At 38.4% G+C, this 17,796-nt stretch overlaps 1 protein-coding gene across 1 annotated transcript in view; it reads left to right on the forward strand.

Moving 5' to 3' along the window:
- Nucleotides 1-17,796, forward strand: part of RELN (reelin) — a 291,275-nt gene that overhangs the window by 126,187 nt on the left and 147,292 nt on the right. The window contains exons 5-8 of the mRNA XM_031048313.2: nucleotides 1,310-1,342; nucleotides 3,288-3,366; nucleotides 11,711-11,807; nucleotides 17,000-17,051. Of these exons, the coding sequence (XP_030904173.2) occupies nucleotides 1,310-1,342; nucleotides 3,288-3,366; nucleotides 11,711-11,807; nucleotides 17,000-17,051 (261 nt within the window). The remainder of the gene's footprint in view (nucleotides 1-1,309; nucleotides 1,343-3,287; nucleotides 3,367-11,710; nucleotides 11,808-16,999; nucleotides 17,052-17,796) is intronic.

Consider the following 17,796-nt stretch of genomic DNA (forward strand, 5'->3'; position numbering starts at 1 on the left):
CATCCTTTTCTGATCTATGTATCCCTAGGTTGTTTCTTATGCAGTCTTTCTTAATCACCAACTTCCCCATGAAATGTTGCAGTTTCATTACAGTGTCAAGCCTCCATGCAAACCCAGTGTTTAAGGAGAAAGCAGGAAGAGAAAAACAAAATTCTTGAGATTTTTGTTGGACTTCCCATTCAGATGGCTATGTGTGAGGGCTCTACACAGATTGCTGCATTTGGTTTTATGCGTATTTTAATCTATTTTTAATCTGTCAGATGTTACAACAGAAACTGCAGTACTTCAGTAGCTTTTTTTGCAAATATGCCGAAGAAATCAGAAGCACTGATACAGTTTAGGTCAGTGCCCAGCAAGAAACACAGAATCTTCAAAAGAATCCTGACTTCAAAAAGGTCTTTTTTTATTGTTCTATTTACCAAAGAACAAAATACAACTAGAAATATAGCTGCATGGGTGGTGTGCTGAGAGGCAAAAGAGGTAGCTGCTTCCCTGAAGTTTGTTTATATGCATCCTTTTTACCTCCATGAAAGAAGTATAACTTTGAATTTAAGATTGGGCAAAGCAATGGATGTAGTAGCTACCAAGGAGTATCTAGTACACTGTGTAGCAACCTTTTAGACTTCCTCACATTTATCTTATATTACACCGAAACTCCTGTTGCAAAGTGTTAGAAGAAGGCTACTTAATAAAGTTTTGTCATTTAAACCCATGCCCCTCATTCAGTGTGTCATTACACTAGAAGACAAAGACCTATTGGGGAATTGATTCACCAATGCATGTAAAACTGTGCTTTAAAATATGTGTTTGATTCAGTGATTTGTGGGGTCAATCTGTTACTTGTTGCCCTTGTAATATTAGGATTTTTTTTCCCAACAATATAGCTAGTAAAATGTTGTCCAGTGCAGTATAAATGCTCAAAGTGTGGCATATTTACCTTGCTATTTCTTTTGTTCAGCCTAATTCCTACTCTCTATGTCAATCACTGAATTACTGATTCTTAATCCAAATTATTTATAATATCTCACAATCCTAGACTAGAAGTGATCTTTCTTACCTTGCCATACAACCATTTCTGTCTTCCATTTATTACTGATGTTAATTTTAATTAGAGAATATTTATTTTTCCCTCTTGTTATATTTTTATAACTTTTGGTGTGTATCATATTTTCATAATTAAATTATTTGGATAGTTTACTTAAGAGAACATGTGCTGTGCAATTTTTTTGTGCTAAATAAATTTTTAATGCTACAATTAAGCCCTGATCATAGAAGATATTCATGCATTGTATGTCTTTGTTCTCCACAGCCCCGACAGAAGCTCCCTTACATCCTCACCTAGGTATGTGATTTATCATTCTTATTACTAAAACTCAGAATAACTAACTTTCTTATAATAAGCAATCTGTAAGGTCATATGAAACTAGCTCTGGGGAATTCAAATAAAAATGAAGCTCATATAAAGTGAATTGATTCATGTCTAATTCTGAATAGTTGTTTTTCTCACTGTTATGTTAATTACTGTTTATTTATTGCCTTTGACCCCTTGCAGTGCAAGTACATCACATTGCAGAGCTTTTCTTCCTACCTGTGTGTTAGAGCATCTGTTTGCATGAGGACTAGAGGGCTCATAGCTAGGGACTCTAGCACCTCTTCTGTGAAGACAGGGTGTGAGTTGGGATTTTTCAGCCGGGAGAAGAGGGTGTTCAGGGGAGACCTTATAACAGTCCTCCAGTACCTAAAGGGGCCTATGAGAAGTCTGGAGAGGGAATTTTTTGCAAGCGCCTGTAGGGACAGGGCAAGAGGGGGATGGCTTTCAACTGGCAGAGAGGGCATTGAGATAAGATATTAGGCAGAAGTTCTTCTCTGTGAGGGTGATGAAGCACTGGCACAAGCTGCCCTGAGAAGCCATGGCTGCCCCATCCATGGCAGTGTTCAAGACCAGGTTGGATGGGGCTCTGACAAGCTGGCCTAGTGGAAGGTGTGCCTGCCCATGACAGGGAGTTGGGACTGGATGATCTGAAGGTCCCTTTCAACCCAACCCATTCTATGATTCTGTGACCTGCAACCCCCAGTGTAGGATAGCACTGTCACACCAGTACTGGGAATCTGGGAGGAAGGTTTTGTCCCAGTGTAGCTCTGAGGGCACTGCTTCTCATGCTGTACAAGCAGGACACAGAGCATGCAGCAGAACTCCAGCCCTGCACTCACCAACCCATGTATTTCAATTTGATTAGTCGAGAACAGATTCTGGCATCATTGCTCAGTGTGAATAGCAGGTGACAGTTACTTAATTCATTTAATGGAAGTATTGGTAGAGAAGGGTCTGCTTAATACTAATACAAGTGCCAGAGTTTTGGCATTTGGGGTTCGTTATTTTTTTGGTCATTATATATAAATGATACAGGAAATCTAGGGGGAAAATTGGAGGCCAGATCTTGCAGACTGGGACATTCAAGGCCAGGCTGGATGTGGTTCTGAGCAACCTGATCTAGCTGAAGATGTCCTTGCTCATTACAGGTAGTTAGACCAGATGGCCTTTGAAGGTCCCTTCCAGTCCAAACTATTCTATGATTATATTATTCTATAACTCAGTTTATATTCCTTAAACAAGCTAAACCTTACTGCCAGCTCCATTTATGGCAGCAGAAAAATTCCAATGAGATTATGGATTTTTGCTTATGACTTATCAGAATGAATCTCCTGACTATTAGAAATGCAGCACACTCACTAGGACATCTCATCTTGCCTTGTGCCAGTGTGTTTCCAAAATCTGGATTTGGAGGGATGTTTTTTGAACATTCAGGAGAACAAATAATGTAGAGCAAAAGTTCTTTAAACACTTGGTATCAGATGTTTCTATCCTGTGTCGCTATAAATAGAGTAAGAAACATGATTCTGTTGTTGATCATGAATATATCTATTGGCCATACTATACCCAGATAAACACATCAGTCTCAAAATGATGGCTGCATCATTTCATAGCCATCACACTTTGGTGATAGATTGGGACACTTCTTAATTACGCGTGATACTACGATCCAGAGTAAGAAAAAACCCCGTAACTGAAAAGCCCTGCTTTTGTTACTAGCATAGCTTAAAACATGATTTCCTCTTTTAAAAATGCATTACTAAAGCTGTAAGTAAAGCAACACTTATAAACACTGGATGATGGAAGGGGGGTTGGAGCTAAGTGATCTCAAGGTCCTTTCCGACCCTAACGATTCTATGATTCTATGATTACAGTGGATATTTTTTTTTCACATAGTGCTTTCTTTTCTTTGTAGCTGAAATGCACAGTGACAGTATTATCCTACGAGATGACTTTGACTCTTATAATCAGCAAGAACTGAATCCTGCCATGTGGTGAGTTTCAGACTTCTGCTTTCTTTTATATACATTTGAGTAAATTAAGACATTTTAGTTATTACACAGAAGTACTTGTATTATGTTAGTTCCTAGATATCACAGCTCACATTAGTGTAAGTTTATGTGTGGTTTTGCTCTATTGGGACCTAAATATCTTAGTTTATTAATTAATTGATTAATGAGTGACTGGGAAATTTTAAGTCCATTGAAGTGAGTGACAAATTCTCATTGACTTGAAATTTTTTTTAATTTCCAAACATAGAAAGGAGTAGACCTGAGCTCAGTAAATGTTTTTGAATGAAGACTTTGATTTCCTAAAATCATATCTTTTGATGGAGATGGTGATGAATTTCAGTAATTAAACTTTGTTTTTTGCCATTTTTTCTTTTTTTTTTTTATTTCATGTTCATGTAGTGCATATTTCTGGTGAAGGTAACTATAGCAGAAACTCCTTATAGACTGAAATCAAATGTTTCTAAAGTATCCAAAAAAAAAAAACCAAACCTGAATTAAATACTTCTATCTAAAATTCAGCTGCTGAAAACATTCAAGGTTGATTTTTTTTTTCTTACCTTTGTGAAAGGCAAACTTTTTTAAAACTTTTGTATTGTACAGGAAGGAAAACCCTTCCCAGCTCTATACAGCAGCTCCCAATTTCTGGGTTTTTCTTCAGTCAGTGGAATTCCTGAGTAACGTGATGAATTATTATCACATTGGAAACAGCAAGCACAAGTTGTTATCAGTCTTTAACCAGTAGGGGCTGTTGAAGGATCTCAGGATTCCACATGCATAACAAGGCAAGCACAATTCAGGACTGGTCAAGCAGAAACTTTGTTAGCTATGATCATAGTGAGAGAACACTTTGACAGCGTCTCCCCTCTGCTCCCCTGTTCTCTGCCAAGCGATTGCAGAGACCCAACCCATACACTGTACCAGAAAACAAGGAAAGAGATGAGGAAAAACAATCAGTTCTATGTTAACAAAAGCAAGCATCAACCCCTTGGAGGGCTGGACTCCTTAAATCACTGCCACAGTTCTGAGGACTTGAACAGTAGGACAATATGGAAAGTTAGCTGTTGGCGGAGCCTATGGGAGTGACACACTCAGTGTTCTATTAGCTCAGAAGTGGGGAGTTGGAAACCATCACAAACTGTTACTTTTCAGTCAAACAGAGTGTTCTCTTAGCAAAGATTACTCTTAGTCAGACTCCTAAATCTTAAATATTAGTGATTTTGCCACCACAATAATCACAGTGATGCAGTACCGTTTCTTATGATGTATGAATGTATGTCAAGTAAGGGGAAGTTATAGGTCTCTTGCTGCACAAAACTGATGTAACATTGATACAAAACTGTATAGTGAATATACCTATTGGTCATACTGTACTGAGATAAACACATCTATTTGTCTTAAAATGATGTTTTGAACGTTGGAATCTCCTTTTTCTTTATATGAGATTGTTACTGAGTTTTCTATTCCTTCCAATCCTATTTCATAAATATAACTAATTTGATTGATTTAATTCAATTCATACAAGGCACAGAAATATTTTACTGGGCTAGTTTATCTTGTTCAATGAAATTCTTGACGGACATTTTAGCATTTCTTAGTTAAAAATACATATGTTCTGTGAAATCTGACTTCATTTTACTTTTCATTAAGACCTGTCACAGGTTTCCATCTCTGCAGGTCTTTTACAATTTCACCATCTTATGTAAAAACTTTGTGGTTTATGAAATTTTATGGATATTTTGCTTTTGCACATACTTACTGTATTGCTTTTTAATATGTGCCTGCTTATTTTTCCTCCTTTTGTTTCTTTTGTATCATCTTTTTAAATGTTTTTCTGGACAGATGCATTAAGGACCTTCAATACTATAATATGAAAAAACCCTCTTTCTTTATGGAAATGAATAGATCAAGGACTCTTAATGGGTTACAGAATAGCTGCCAAGGTAGATAGCTTTAGCAGCAGTGTGTTAAATGGACTTGAGTGGAAAGAAATTAGAGAAGGCATTATTACCTTACAGATGTCTCATAACTCAGAGGGTCTGTCTGTTGGGAGGCTCCATAATTTATTTATCCTTTACTCTCTTATCTTTCAATTCATCCTTGCTTTATAGAAATATCAACAGAGAAATTTCAAACTAAAAGAGACCCCAGTCTCCTGCTCCTTTTGTCCCCAAGATTTGGATTTGGTCCCCCTGGAATAACCTTGACCCACCTTAGTTGATGGGTGAGTGCAGAGAGGTGCGTGCTGGGAGAGAGAGTCCCAGAGCTCACCACAACCCTGAGATGGATTTTCTGTAATCACACCAGAAATCCAACATCTGCAGCAATGCTGAATAGAAGTGGAGCACAAATAAAAGAAAACTGTAATGAGGTGTCATGAGCTTTTCTGCACAAAGGATTTCTACAGTAGCTCTGCCTCCAATGAAGACCCACTTAGTGGCAGAAAGCTCATCTCATTTGATTGTCTAGTGGGAGTTAAATCAGGGATTATTAACAGTTTATGCCATCCACCCTAAAATTACATTTTTTCCCCCTGGCAGCTGCTAAAATCCCATCTTTACCACAAACAATTGCAGTAACTGCTAGAGCAGTATTTCTATCCCTGCTCTGTCCCTGGTCTGCTGTGCTTGAAGTGTGTGGTAGCAGCTGCCTTGTGTGCATGGATACCCCAGCAGTGCCGTGTCACCAGGGGCCAGTTACACTAAGCCATTCTAATAATTTCTTAAACCATTATTTGTGTAAAGATTAAAAGAAAAGTGCTTGTATTTTCCTATGATCTTTTCTTCACAAATCCTATATAACCCTGGCTTGCATGTGATTAATATTGTCCTGCTCCTCCTGATCCCCATTCTGGCATGTGCAAGGACATGCAGTCCAAATGCACAAGCAAAGCATTTATAGCTTCTCTGTGTGTCTAATTTTATGAGTCCCAGCAGAGCCTGTGTGTCACTCCATCCCTGGGAGACGCCTCACATCAAATAATTATTTTGCACAAGGGCACTGTATGATTTGAGAGTGACTGCCTGGTTTTGATGGATTTCTGCTCTTTCAAATGCATTAAAAGATACATCCTACCCAGCAACCATCTGTTTCTTTGGAGGCTCTGGAGAAGAGAAAGAGAGGCTTCAAGGGTTTCTGGAACTGCAAGGGGAGGAGAAAGGGAAGGTTTGGATGGGCTCTTGTAAACGGAAAACTCACAGTATCAGAATAGATTCCTGACCTAAATTACAGTTTAGTGATCGAAAGAAAACACGAGAAACTGATGAAGTGGGAAAGGACAATGAGAAGAGGAAGCAGCAGGAGAGCAAGTATAAGGAAAAGGAAGTAGGGAGGATTTCTGTGGTGGGAATGCAGGAATGGAGCATGTCTCATTTTGTTGGGACTCAACCACCATGAGAATTTTCTTGTGTGGTGTGTCCCACTAATTTTTATATTCTTTTCTTCCAGCATGCAGTCATAGAACCATAGAATAGTTGGGGTTGGAAAGGACCTTAAGATCATCTAGTTCCAACCCCCCTGCCATGAACAGGGACACCTCACACTAAACCATGTCACCCAAGGCTTTGTTCAACCTGGCCCTGAACACCACCAGGGATGGAGCATTCACAACCTCCCTGGGCAACCTATTCCAGTGCCTCATCATTCTCACAGTAAAGAACTTCCTCCTTATATCCAGTCTAAACTTCCCCTGTTTAAGTCTGAACCCGTTACCCCTTGTCCTATCACTACATTCCCTAATGAAGAGTCCCTCCCCGGCATCCCTATAGGCCCCCTTCAGATACTGGAAGGCTGCTCTGAGGTCTCCAGGCAGCCTTCTCTTCTGCAGGCTGAACAGCCCCAACTTTCTCAGCCTTTCTGAGTCATGTCAGAATACGATTATTTCCATAGTCCCCAGCCTGTAGGCACAAGTCTGCCTACTTAAGCAAAGATTTCCCCATTTCTTGGGTATCATTTGCCACTAACTTTACAAAGATCTCTTTGGCTTGTGAAACATATGTTCTTTATGCATTCATAGATGTCAAGTGTATTTTATGTCTAACATGTATTAGCTGTGGAAGTTAAGGTACGTGACTCCTACTTCATGCTAAATGTAGCTCCAAAGGCCATGCTGAGCAGTTCACAGCTGACTTGTGGAACCAATTAGACAATAGTGTTTAGTGCATTTTTCAATGAAAAGTCTAATAGTATGGATGATTGTTGGTCCATGAGACTTGCTCAAAGCTGGCAGGAGTGTGTTAGTTCTGAAAGCTCAGGAACCATGGAAGTATTTTATTTCCTCTGTAGGAAAATGGAATTTGCACCATGTACTACTTGCCAGGGGAGGGCTAGGGAATGGCTGGATGAGAAGAGGTTCAATATGGGTGGTATCTGGAAGACTGTCTAGGTCATTGAGCACCTGTTTCTGTGACCATCTTTCCTTCATGTAACCTCATGAAATTGCAGAGAAGAATATATAAAAAGTACTAGGTAAGAAACAAGCCAAACAAGAACAAATCTAGGAAAACAAAATGTTTAGATCTGTGATATATGATTTAATGTTGAGACAAAAGGGGGGAGAAGAAACATAAATTAGTAAAGAGGTGCTGGCATTAATGTATGTTTCTGTAGAAAACAGTTTAAATAGTGGCTCTGTAGACAGCACAGGATTCAGTGCATTTAAGAAAGCAAGATCATACAGAAGCTTGTTGCTGGCTAAACTCCCCTTCCCAACTCAATGCCATGTTTAATCTCAAAGCCAAACAGCAATCACTTACAGAAAAAGAATAGAAAAGCTTAGCATTTAAAATCAGTCAATAAGAAACAGGTTCCATCACTTCTTCATGGCATAGGAGAAATTGAGAAGGTACAGTGGCAAAGAGGTGGAGGAAAGCTTTGTGACAGGAGAGAGAAGTCCTAAAGTGGTTTCCAAATTGCACTAAAACTGTGGGATTAAACTTCAGAAAGATTTATGTTTAAAAATCTCTTGGCAGCTTGAGATGTTTATCTCCTTTATAGTCTAGACATCACAAAAGGCATCAGTCAATATGATGTCCACAAACTCAGGTACTGTAGAGGGAAACAAGATGACAAATAGGCATGTGGAAACAGCAGATGTTTCCCCTTCAGCAAAGTGAAGAACAATAGCAGAGAGAAATGGGACTCTCTAAACCAGAAATGAGAGGGATGGTATGTCTGGAGAGAAGACATCTAGATGAATATGACACATATCAGCATTGACAGTGAGTACCATCTGTGAAGAGAAAGCCGAAGTGATTTCAACTTGCTAAGATTTTAGACCAGGCAGGTGAGAAGGATAATATGAAAAGCTATACGAAAAGCTGCACCTAGCTAAGGTGATTAATACTGTCTCTTGTTTGTATAAATGAAAAAGAAATTAACCTTCCTGTCTACACCAGGAGAGGAGCAAATTAGATCATTTCTAAACACATAATGCTATGGCGATGATCTGAGGAACAGCAGATCAATTATCTTATTCTTCATGAATTCCTGTCAAGGTAATGAGCAATTTATTGTCAAAGGTAATGCATTTCAAAGAGACCACAAAGGTTTGAATCAGGATTGCCAGCAACCATCCAATTTCTTATGAGAGGAGTCATCCTAGTAAAGATGAGTGATTATGAAAGAGCTGCATTAGGACAGTGTTTCTGTCGTTTCAAACAGTGTTTCATAGTCCACATTACAGAAGTAAACAGGTGAACAGCTGAATTACTTTGCATTCATTGAAATGTAAGAATAAAAAAAAAATAAAGACCCCTTGTATTATGTAGCCTGACATTTCACAAGGGATGATATGGTACCTACATTGTATTTATAGGCAAAGTTTTCCTACCATACCTGTCTTTCCCTGCACATATCAGGAGTTCAGGCAGATGCTTTACTATAAAATTCCAAAACATAGGGGCAGATAATGAAAGTAATTCTCATAAATAGCTAGAATCCTACAGAATTGCAGGTATTCTTCTAGTTCCTGTCCCTCTGTTCTTCAGTTATGAAGAGTTAAGGGATTAAGTGAAATTTAGATACCAGTAAAAGACATCCTTCATGAATGACATTTCTGTACTTTCTCTTAAAATACAATTTCATTCACTCAACACTCTCTTCTTGGCTTATATTGAGAATTAAAATTATAGGCCAACTGTAGCTTCTATAAGTAAGTATTTACTCCTTGAAGTCAATAGGCACTACATTACTTTATTAGAGGATTTAATTTTGTTGCTGAAATTCAAAGTCCTAAATGCTATTAGTGTGAACTGCTGAATGATTTTATTGACATGCATATACAAGAAAAAAATCAAGGATTTTTTACACCTGACTTCATTTCAGGAAGTGGAGCTAAAACCAACCTTTAACAAACCCCAGAATAAGGGAGACATTTGGAAAGTGGGAATAAGGCATTCATCTTTGACTTCAGTAATGGAATTGGGTATAAAAAAGCCCAAGGATTCACTCAGGACCAACTGAAGAAACCCAGAATAACAAGTGCAATCAATTATTCATCACAGCTATACATCGGAAAGCCTACCATCTACCACTCAGCAGAGCTTATCACTCACAGACCTGCAGGGTATTGTACAATGCCCAGAGTTAACCCATTCTGCCAGAAGTTACCCACACTTGGCTGCCCTTGGAAGCCAGGATGGTGGTGAGGAGCTTGTATGGTGTGGGAGCAGACCAGGAGGAAGCTTCATTTAGTCAAACACATATGTCAAAAATTAATTTAAACAATATTTCTAACCACTGCTTAGGTTTGCAGTGGCCCATCCTTCCTTTCTCATGCCTTTAGGATGCAGGGCCCCTGCAGGGAAAAGCTGTCCCAGCTCCATGGGGTAGCTGACAGCACTACCAGCCTCTTCCATGGTGGGGTGATGATTTCCACTACTCAGAAGTAGAAAAATCCTGCTAGAAGCAATTTACAGAAAGACTTGCAGAGGTTTAACACAACACTTAACTAATGAAAAGACAAACAAGAAACGCAAATTAGGAAGAGGGTGAAAAAAAACACCAAGGAAATTTTCACAGGAATCAAATATACATTGACAATATGTATCAATTATCTATGGTCAATTGTCATCATTGAAAACTCTATCATATATGTTGACAGCAAGTCCCTATATCCTCAGGATTTCTTCTTTTCCATCCGATTTCCTGTAAGATCTGCTATCCAGAAATTAGCCAGAGAGTGAAAAGACAATAGAAAACCAAACCTTTGCATGCTGTTAAATCACATACAGAGTGTGTATATGGGAATTTACAGTGTTGGCATTATACATCAGAAAGGGTGCCCAGGTCTGAGGCACCCTGCGTGAGAGAAAACAAAGAAAAAGCTTCCTAAACACCCCTTACATTAAGTCTGTTGCACTTAAAGTTCTAATAATACCAGTTATCAAAGTACAGACAAAACCAGTAAGAAATAAGGTTTGGAGTGAGTTCACTCTTGCTTACAATGGAGTTGCTCGAGGAGCAAATATTTACCTGTGGGTTTGATGTTAAAGCTGAGCTTTGGGTGCCCAAAGGCAATGCTGTTCAGCCCCATTACAGACAGTTCTTCAGGGGCTGGGAACATCTCCATAGTTGTCTTAAAACCTAGTGCTCATGCCAAGAGCTGATAATCCTGATCCTTGAAGCTGATATCTTTCCCTCTGCTCCACAGACAGGCTGCCTGCAAAGTTCATTGTCTTAGCAGTATTTACCAGCGTCTCTGAGATTTTCTTCATATGTTTTCCCCTAAAAGGTGAACAGAGTGGCAGTTTTCTGTTACTAAGAATATGGGATATGACAAAAACCAGTAGAAAGCAGCAGTAAGACCTGTGTTACAGCAGCTGGGCTAGAGGAGCCTCTTGGTGCCCATTTTGTGTACGGTGTGCAGTCTTGCACACTGTTTGGGTAAATAACCCTGCAGGCAGATCAGAGGCTGATCCTAACCCCTTCTCCTGAGCTTCCTGTATGGCACCTCTGCAGTGGTGGGTTTACATGCAGTGTATTAAATGTGCAGTAAGGATTTTGGAAGAAGAGTAATGCCAGGGTAAATTATACATGTAAGATTTCGCTTTAGTTTCTCAGGATGTATGTTTTTGCAGTTGAGAAGCAGGGATTCTCTCCCTTTTTTTTGAACAGATGACAATGTGCAGAGAGCTGTTACTTATTCACAGGGGGGTTTCTCAAGAAGTGGCTCTAGTACATCAAACGTACAGTTGCTCAACACCATTGTAACAAAACAGTCCAGTTGTCTGAGTGTCAAGATGTCTTACGTTGCAGTTTACAAACGCGATGCAGTCTCAAATGTACAGTTTCTGATTTCTATGTTGAACATGGTGTGTTCTTCCTGCAGGTATGAATGCAGCAACTGCGAGGTTGGAGAGCAGTGCGGTGTGATAATGCATGGCAATGCTGTCACCTTCTGTGAGCCATATGGTCCCAGAGAACTGGTAAGTGATGGCTGGCTCATCTGCTAGGGCAGGAACTGCAGGCTACAAACTGAGGCTGTGTCAGCTGTGGAGATGTAGGTGTGCTCTGAAAGTTTAATGTTCAGCAGAAAGGCTTTTAAACAAGGTGATAGGGCCATAGAAGAGCACCCAAAGAACATCCCAGTGTTTTAAGCTATAGATGCTAACCAAAGGTTATTGCAGTAGTTTGCAAGGGAAAGTCTCTTGATCCAGTGTAACTCCAGTGTAAGTTATTTGAAGTACCGTTAAAAAACTAGAAAGGCAAGGGAATAGAAATGTGTTGTCAAACTGGCATCATTCTCTTTTTATTTCCTGCAATGAAATAGAGACAAGGTTCATTTTTCTTCTCTTGTTTTATTAGCTGTGCCCCTTTGTTGTTGTCACTGTTGATAAATGTTAGTTTGGCTGTAAAACATGGCTTGTGAACAATGTATCCTCTAGACTTAGGGCAGCCTGGAGCAAGGACCAGCCCCTCTCAGGAAAGTGTATCTAACAAATTGAGCCATGATGAAGGGAACAGAATTAATTTCTTTGGGGTTTGGTTATAAAATTGCTGTAAGAAACAGCATGGTGCAATTTGTGTTACCTTGGAATCATGTGGGTGTGGAAAATTAATTGAAAGAAGTAGAACCAATGCCCACATGCATGGACAGCTAAAAGCAATGATGAACATAAAATGGGAGTTTTGGAAAGAACTGAAAAATTAAAAGGCCAGCTCAAACCTGTGTAATTTAAAATTAATTTTTATGTTTTCAACAGTCTTCTGAGTGCAGGGAGAGGCTGATTAGAGCTATTTGAGGAGTGTATGTGGAAGAGGGCCATAAACCAGAAGTGGTTTTCTTCAGGCATCTTCACTTCAGACACTGACAATTCTTTTCACAGGGTTAATTTTACATCCTTAATTGAGACCTGAATTTCACAAATGTACTACAGATATTGCTGGTGTAGTGACTGAAAGTCATAAACATATATAAAACTAATTTAGAGGTTTTACTGATACAAGAAAATTTCCCTCACAGTCATCTCTACCGAGGAATCCTGACAGGGATGCTAAATTGCCTCTCTTCTACTTTGGATCTTATCTGAATGTACTATGTATGCTTCACTAACTGCCTTGAGAAGAGATATATTGTTTTATGTCCTATGCAAAAATTAACTAACACCACTAAGATATTTTCCCCAATTTTTAAACTCATTTTTAGCTGTAGTATTGAGCATAGGTAACACTCCTTGAAAAACAACCTACTTATGACATTTAGCAAACCTAGGGTATAAGCTCTGAGGGTTTTGAAATGTCATTAATTAGCTGTCTTCTCCCTGCTGATATCTAATTTAGACTATCCTTAGCAATCATGAATTGGCTTCAAAATCCAGTGTGGGATTGTATTTGTTTTATTACCATGTGGTGAAATAGCACCACCATGGCATCAGGAACTTGGAATAAAATATGATTTCAAAATGGTGTGATTAAATAATCAGCTAAAAAAATCATCATGCCTATAAACAGCAGCCTTGTAATGAAAGTGTTTATAAATATTGTGGCAGTGTTGCAGAAAAATCCAGTCCTTCTGAAAGAATGTGCTGATGGCTCAGCATTTTGGATGAGCACAGGATGGTTGTCATGGCAGAGGTCTGACCTAGGTTTGGTTTTGAGTATGGACATAGGTTTAAATCCCTGTTTTTTTACAGCTAACTTATTTCTGATATGTAGTCATGTTTCAGCAATTGCACAGCATATCTCTTCCTGTCACAAATTTTAAAACCCGGTTCATGTATCCAATCATTATGCATTTTTAGTCTACCACTTTTACTAGTTGAATCCTATTCTGTCTCTGTTTGACATGGCTCTTGAAATTGCTGTTCCCATTCATGGCTCTTAGTGCTACATTATTGCTTTAAAATACTTAGTCAAGAAGAGTTGAATTTGCAAAATGCATTATATCAACAGCTGTGACAGCCACTGATTTGCTTCCTTGACCTTCTCTTCTCCTGACTTTCAGCAGCTGCCTGTTACTGCAGACAGAGGCTTTTTAATGCCAGCTGTTTGTATCTGTTTGTGAGAATTTACCACAGGCAAAATCCCAGAAAGATGTATAGCTTCAGAGATGTTGAAAGTAAAGGAAAGTAGCTGCTAAAGGCTCCCCGCCAGCCTCTTTGCAGTTTCTGAACTTAGAAGCTCTTTGCAGAACTTTGCCAAAAGTTTTAGTGAGTCCAGTGGTTTTTTTCTAAAGCATTACTGAAGTGATTCACAAAACAGTCTCTTTTAAGTCTACCTGAATCCCTCTTCTGTGATAACTGATACGTTTAATTTCTTGGTGATATGAGCCACTGAGCACTCATAGGGGGTTTCGTTTTCAAATTAGAAGTTGCACAGCATAATTAATTGAATGTAAGATAATATAATAGGTACTCATAACTCAAGTCAGAAAGTACTTTATTATTTGGCATAAGTGTGATACCTAATACTAAATCAGTCTTGACAGAATGGACTTAAATGGCAGGGTGAGGATATTTTAAAGCAGTTACATAAATTCAGATTCCCTATCTTTGCTTAAAGACTAAAATCACCTATTAGGAATATTCCAAAGAAAAGAAAATTTTATTTTAAATAAATATTATGCACAGATAGTTCTAGAAGTTGCTGTTTGACATGATTGTGAAGCCTTTGGAATCTGTCTCACTGAATCTGTCTAGTTCATAGAGCATAAATTGTTGTGATAAATTTGCATGCACCCTTCTAAAGCACAAGTGGTCTTGTTATCAGCTAATCTTCGCATTCTTTAATATTTTTAAAAGAAGTTCCTTTCTGTATGTAGTATGTATGTAGAAAAGAAACAAAACACACCAAACCTTATGCCGACTCATGCAGGTCTCCATTATTTTCAAAGTAATAATTTCATGAAAACCTCAGCTAGGTGCACACTGCCAATGGAAGTGCCATTTGCTCTCTGCATCACTGCCTGTGTCCTCCCGCTGGGGGGAGAGATGGAATTTGTATGAGTTTTGGTTGGCTGCATGGCAAACCACACTAGCAAATGAATCTGGATTAAAACTGCCTCACAAGGAGAAAATTTAACAGAAAAAACCTATTTGGACTGATTTAACATGTAGCTGCTCAAAAGCTGATACTAGTACATGGAAGGGAATGGAGGGAACTATCACCTACAATTTATTAATCATATACATTTGAACATACATTCTGAATATACATCTGCAAACATATGGAGAATTCTTTTCAAAGCCTCCAAAGACAGAAAAGCCAATACAGGTGACTGAGAGATAACATTTGTTCTGTGTCAATGAAGTCCCAAATAACAGTCAGAAAACATCTGTTTGTAGGACTAGGTTTTGTTCAGTATCATGCAGCAATGTACACGGTAATAAAGGACTTCAGACATGAAAGAGATTTACCATCAGTTTTCATGTTTATCTGCATAGTAGATAATTAAAGAACGCAGGAATACCTGATAATGGAAGAACTTCTGCTTTCACCATGTGGTTCAAATGAAATTATGCAGAAACTGTATTGTTCATCATTACAAAATGCTGATAAACTTGCTTTTCGAATGCTGCCATAGTTACTGTGTGCTTGGAAAAATGTAGCATCTTCCAAGTCAGTGAGCGTAGTATTTACATGGCTGCTGGCTTTTTTCAAAAATGACAGTTTAGTGTCCATGAGCTCAAATGTTTCTTTATATTTTGCAGATTAACACTTTTTTTCATTCTTATCTACTATTCAGTTTCCTCTACATCACTCATACAAGCAAAGAAGGAGGATCATTCCAGTCCTCTGCGTGCTCCTCTTGGAGTTGTCTCCATGCAGATTCCCAGCTGAGCTCTGGTAGCCAAAGCCTGCTAGCCCCAGGACCTAACTGAGCTGTATTTGCTCAGAAATTTGCCTTCTCTATGGCTTATCCATGATATGATGTGGATGCAGACCACAGTGAGCACATCCAATGGAAGAGTCTGTCACAGATTTCATGGGATGTTTTATTGGTGCTTAGGGTCTGACATGGAGGACAACTCCAAGGTCTTGAAATCTATGATACAGACATCACTGACAGCAACATCAGATGAAATTAAGCTGTTTGCTCACCCTCTTCTTTCAATTAGATGATTTCTTTTATGATTGTGTAACTGACTGGCCAGACCACGTCTTTTTTCCTTTTCTTTTTTGATCTAATATTGCCATTGTCTTTCAACTTGTATGTTTTCCTTCTTCAGTGTAACCTCTAGAATCTGCTTATAATGATGCCCTGGTTTTGGCTGGGATAGAGTTTTCTTCCTCCTAGCTGGTACAGTGCTGTGGTTTGGATTTAGTATGAGAATAACTAGATCAGGCAGTGTGTTTTAGGCAGTGCTTCTGCCTTGCTCGTTATGTAGCAGTATCATTAAGGCCAACTTTCATAATTAATTGAAAATAAATAGGTGTCTTCACAAGACTCTAGTGCTTTTTATCTTATAACATTTTTGAGAAAACTGTCCTAGTTTGAACTACAGAAATATGGGAGCATTGAAAGAAGGAAGAAAGAAATGCTTTAAGGGAGGGCAGTGCGCTGAACACAGAAGTGAGCCACTAGGTGTTTTCTGCCTTTTTCTGGGTCTTGGTTGGGTGTCAACAATATGTAGATGCTACTACAAAATTTCATTGTATATTTTATGCAGGATAACTAAGGTTTTGTTTGCTTTACTCTTAAAGACTTAGATTCTGTTTTCTATTCTGATATTTAGTTTTATTATTTTAGGTTTACCAAATTTTATTTTTATTATTTATTTATGATGATTTTTGGTTCTTGTTCTGTGTTAGAAGTAAAAACCATTCTGTGTATATAGAATTATACTAAGCTGACCATAAACCCTAGGGTTCATTTTTTCAATCTTCTAAACACTGGTCAAGTACCAGTGTTTCACATAAATATACTTGCATTGTAGAAATTAATATGATGGAAGAAAAAATACCCAGTTTTGACATATGATGAGATATCTATAATCAAAATGACATAACAGAAATGTCAATGATCGCTCAACCTGAAAGGGTTGGAGATTAATAGTTTTATGCACTGGAGATGTAGGTATCCAGAGACATTCTATGCTTTCAAGGAAAAACAGGTGATACATGTATTGTTTTGCTGATCTAACACAACCTCTCTGCTTGTTTGCTTTTCTTCCTATAGACCACCACTGGCCTTAACACAACTACTGCATCCGTCCTTCAATTTTCCCTTGGTAAGTTTAGCTTACTCTTTCTTTTTTCTTTTTTACAAGAAAGTGTAAAAATTCATTTCTGCAAAGAAAAATGGCCCTCAGTTTCAGGTTTACCTTTCTGGTCAATGCTCCACTCTACATGAGGGATTAAAAAAAATCCTTTAAATGCAGCACATTTATTCATCTTCTAATCAAGAGCTCCTAATCTAAGTTTTGCAAAGGAGAAATTCCAGTGGATACTCTGATAATGGGAGGCATAGTCATGTTCAGTTTGAGGATTTTTTCACTTATTTTAAAACCAATCTGATGAATAACATTATAATCTCTTGCTCTTCCTCTGAAATGCAATTGCTGTTTCTACAAAATGAACCTTTTTTAATATTTAAAACTCTTGATATATTCCATGGTATGGCTGGGTAGTGCTGTTTTTATCACATGTGCAAACTGGGTAGGTAGGATAGACCAAAACTAAATGCTATTTAGGTCATATTATCGATGGCATGGTTATGTGCTGAATTGTTTAGAATACTTGCTGAAAGTTATTGCACATTTTCACTGTGTAGTTGTGGCAGAATTATGGCAGGAGTTTTGTCTTGGGCTGAGGGGAAATGAATTGGGAACACAATTTGTTAACTCATATTTCAGTGTTCAAAATGTGAAGGAAAAATGTTCTCATGATATAAATGGTTCAATAAAAAGCAAGCAGAAAATGTAGCCTGCTTCCTCTGTGGACTCACAATGATGTGTGTTTCAAAATCATATTCCT

Source organism: Melopsittacus undulatus, chromosome 5 (assembly GCF_012275295.1).
Source record: "Melopsittacus undulatus isolate bMelUnd1 chromosome 5, bMelUnd1.mat.Z, whole genome shotgun sequence".
NCBI lineage: Eukaryota > Metazoa > Chordata > Aves > Psittaciformes > Psittaculidae > Melopsittacus > Melopsittacus undulatus.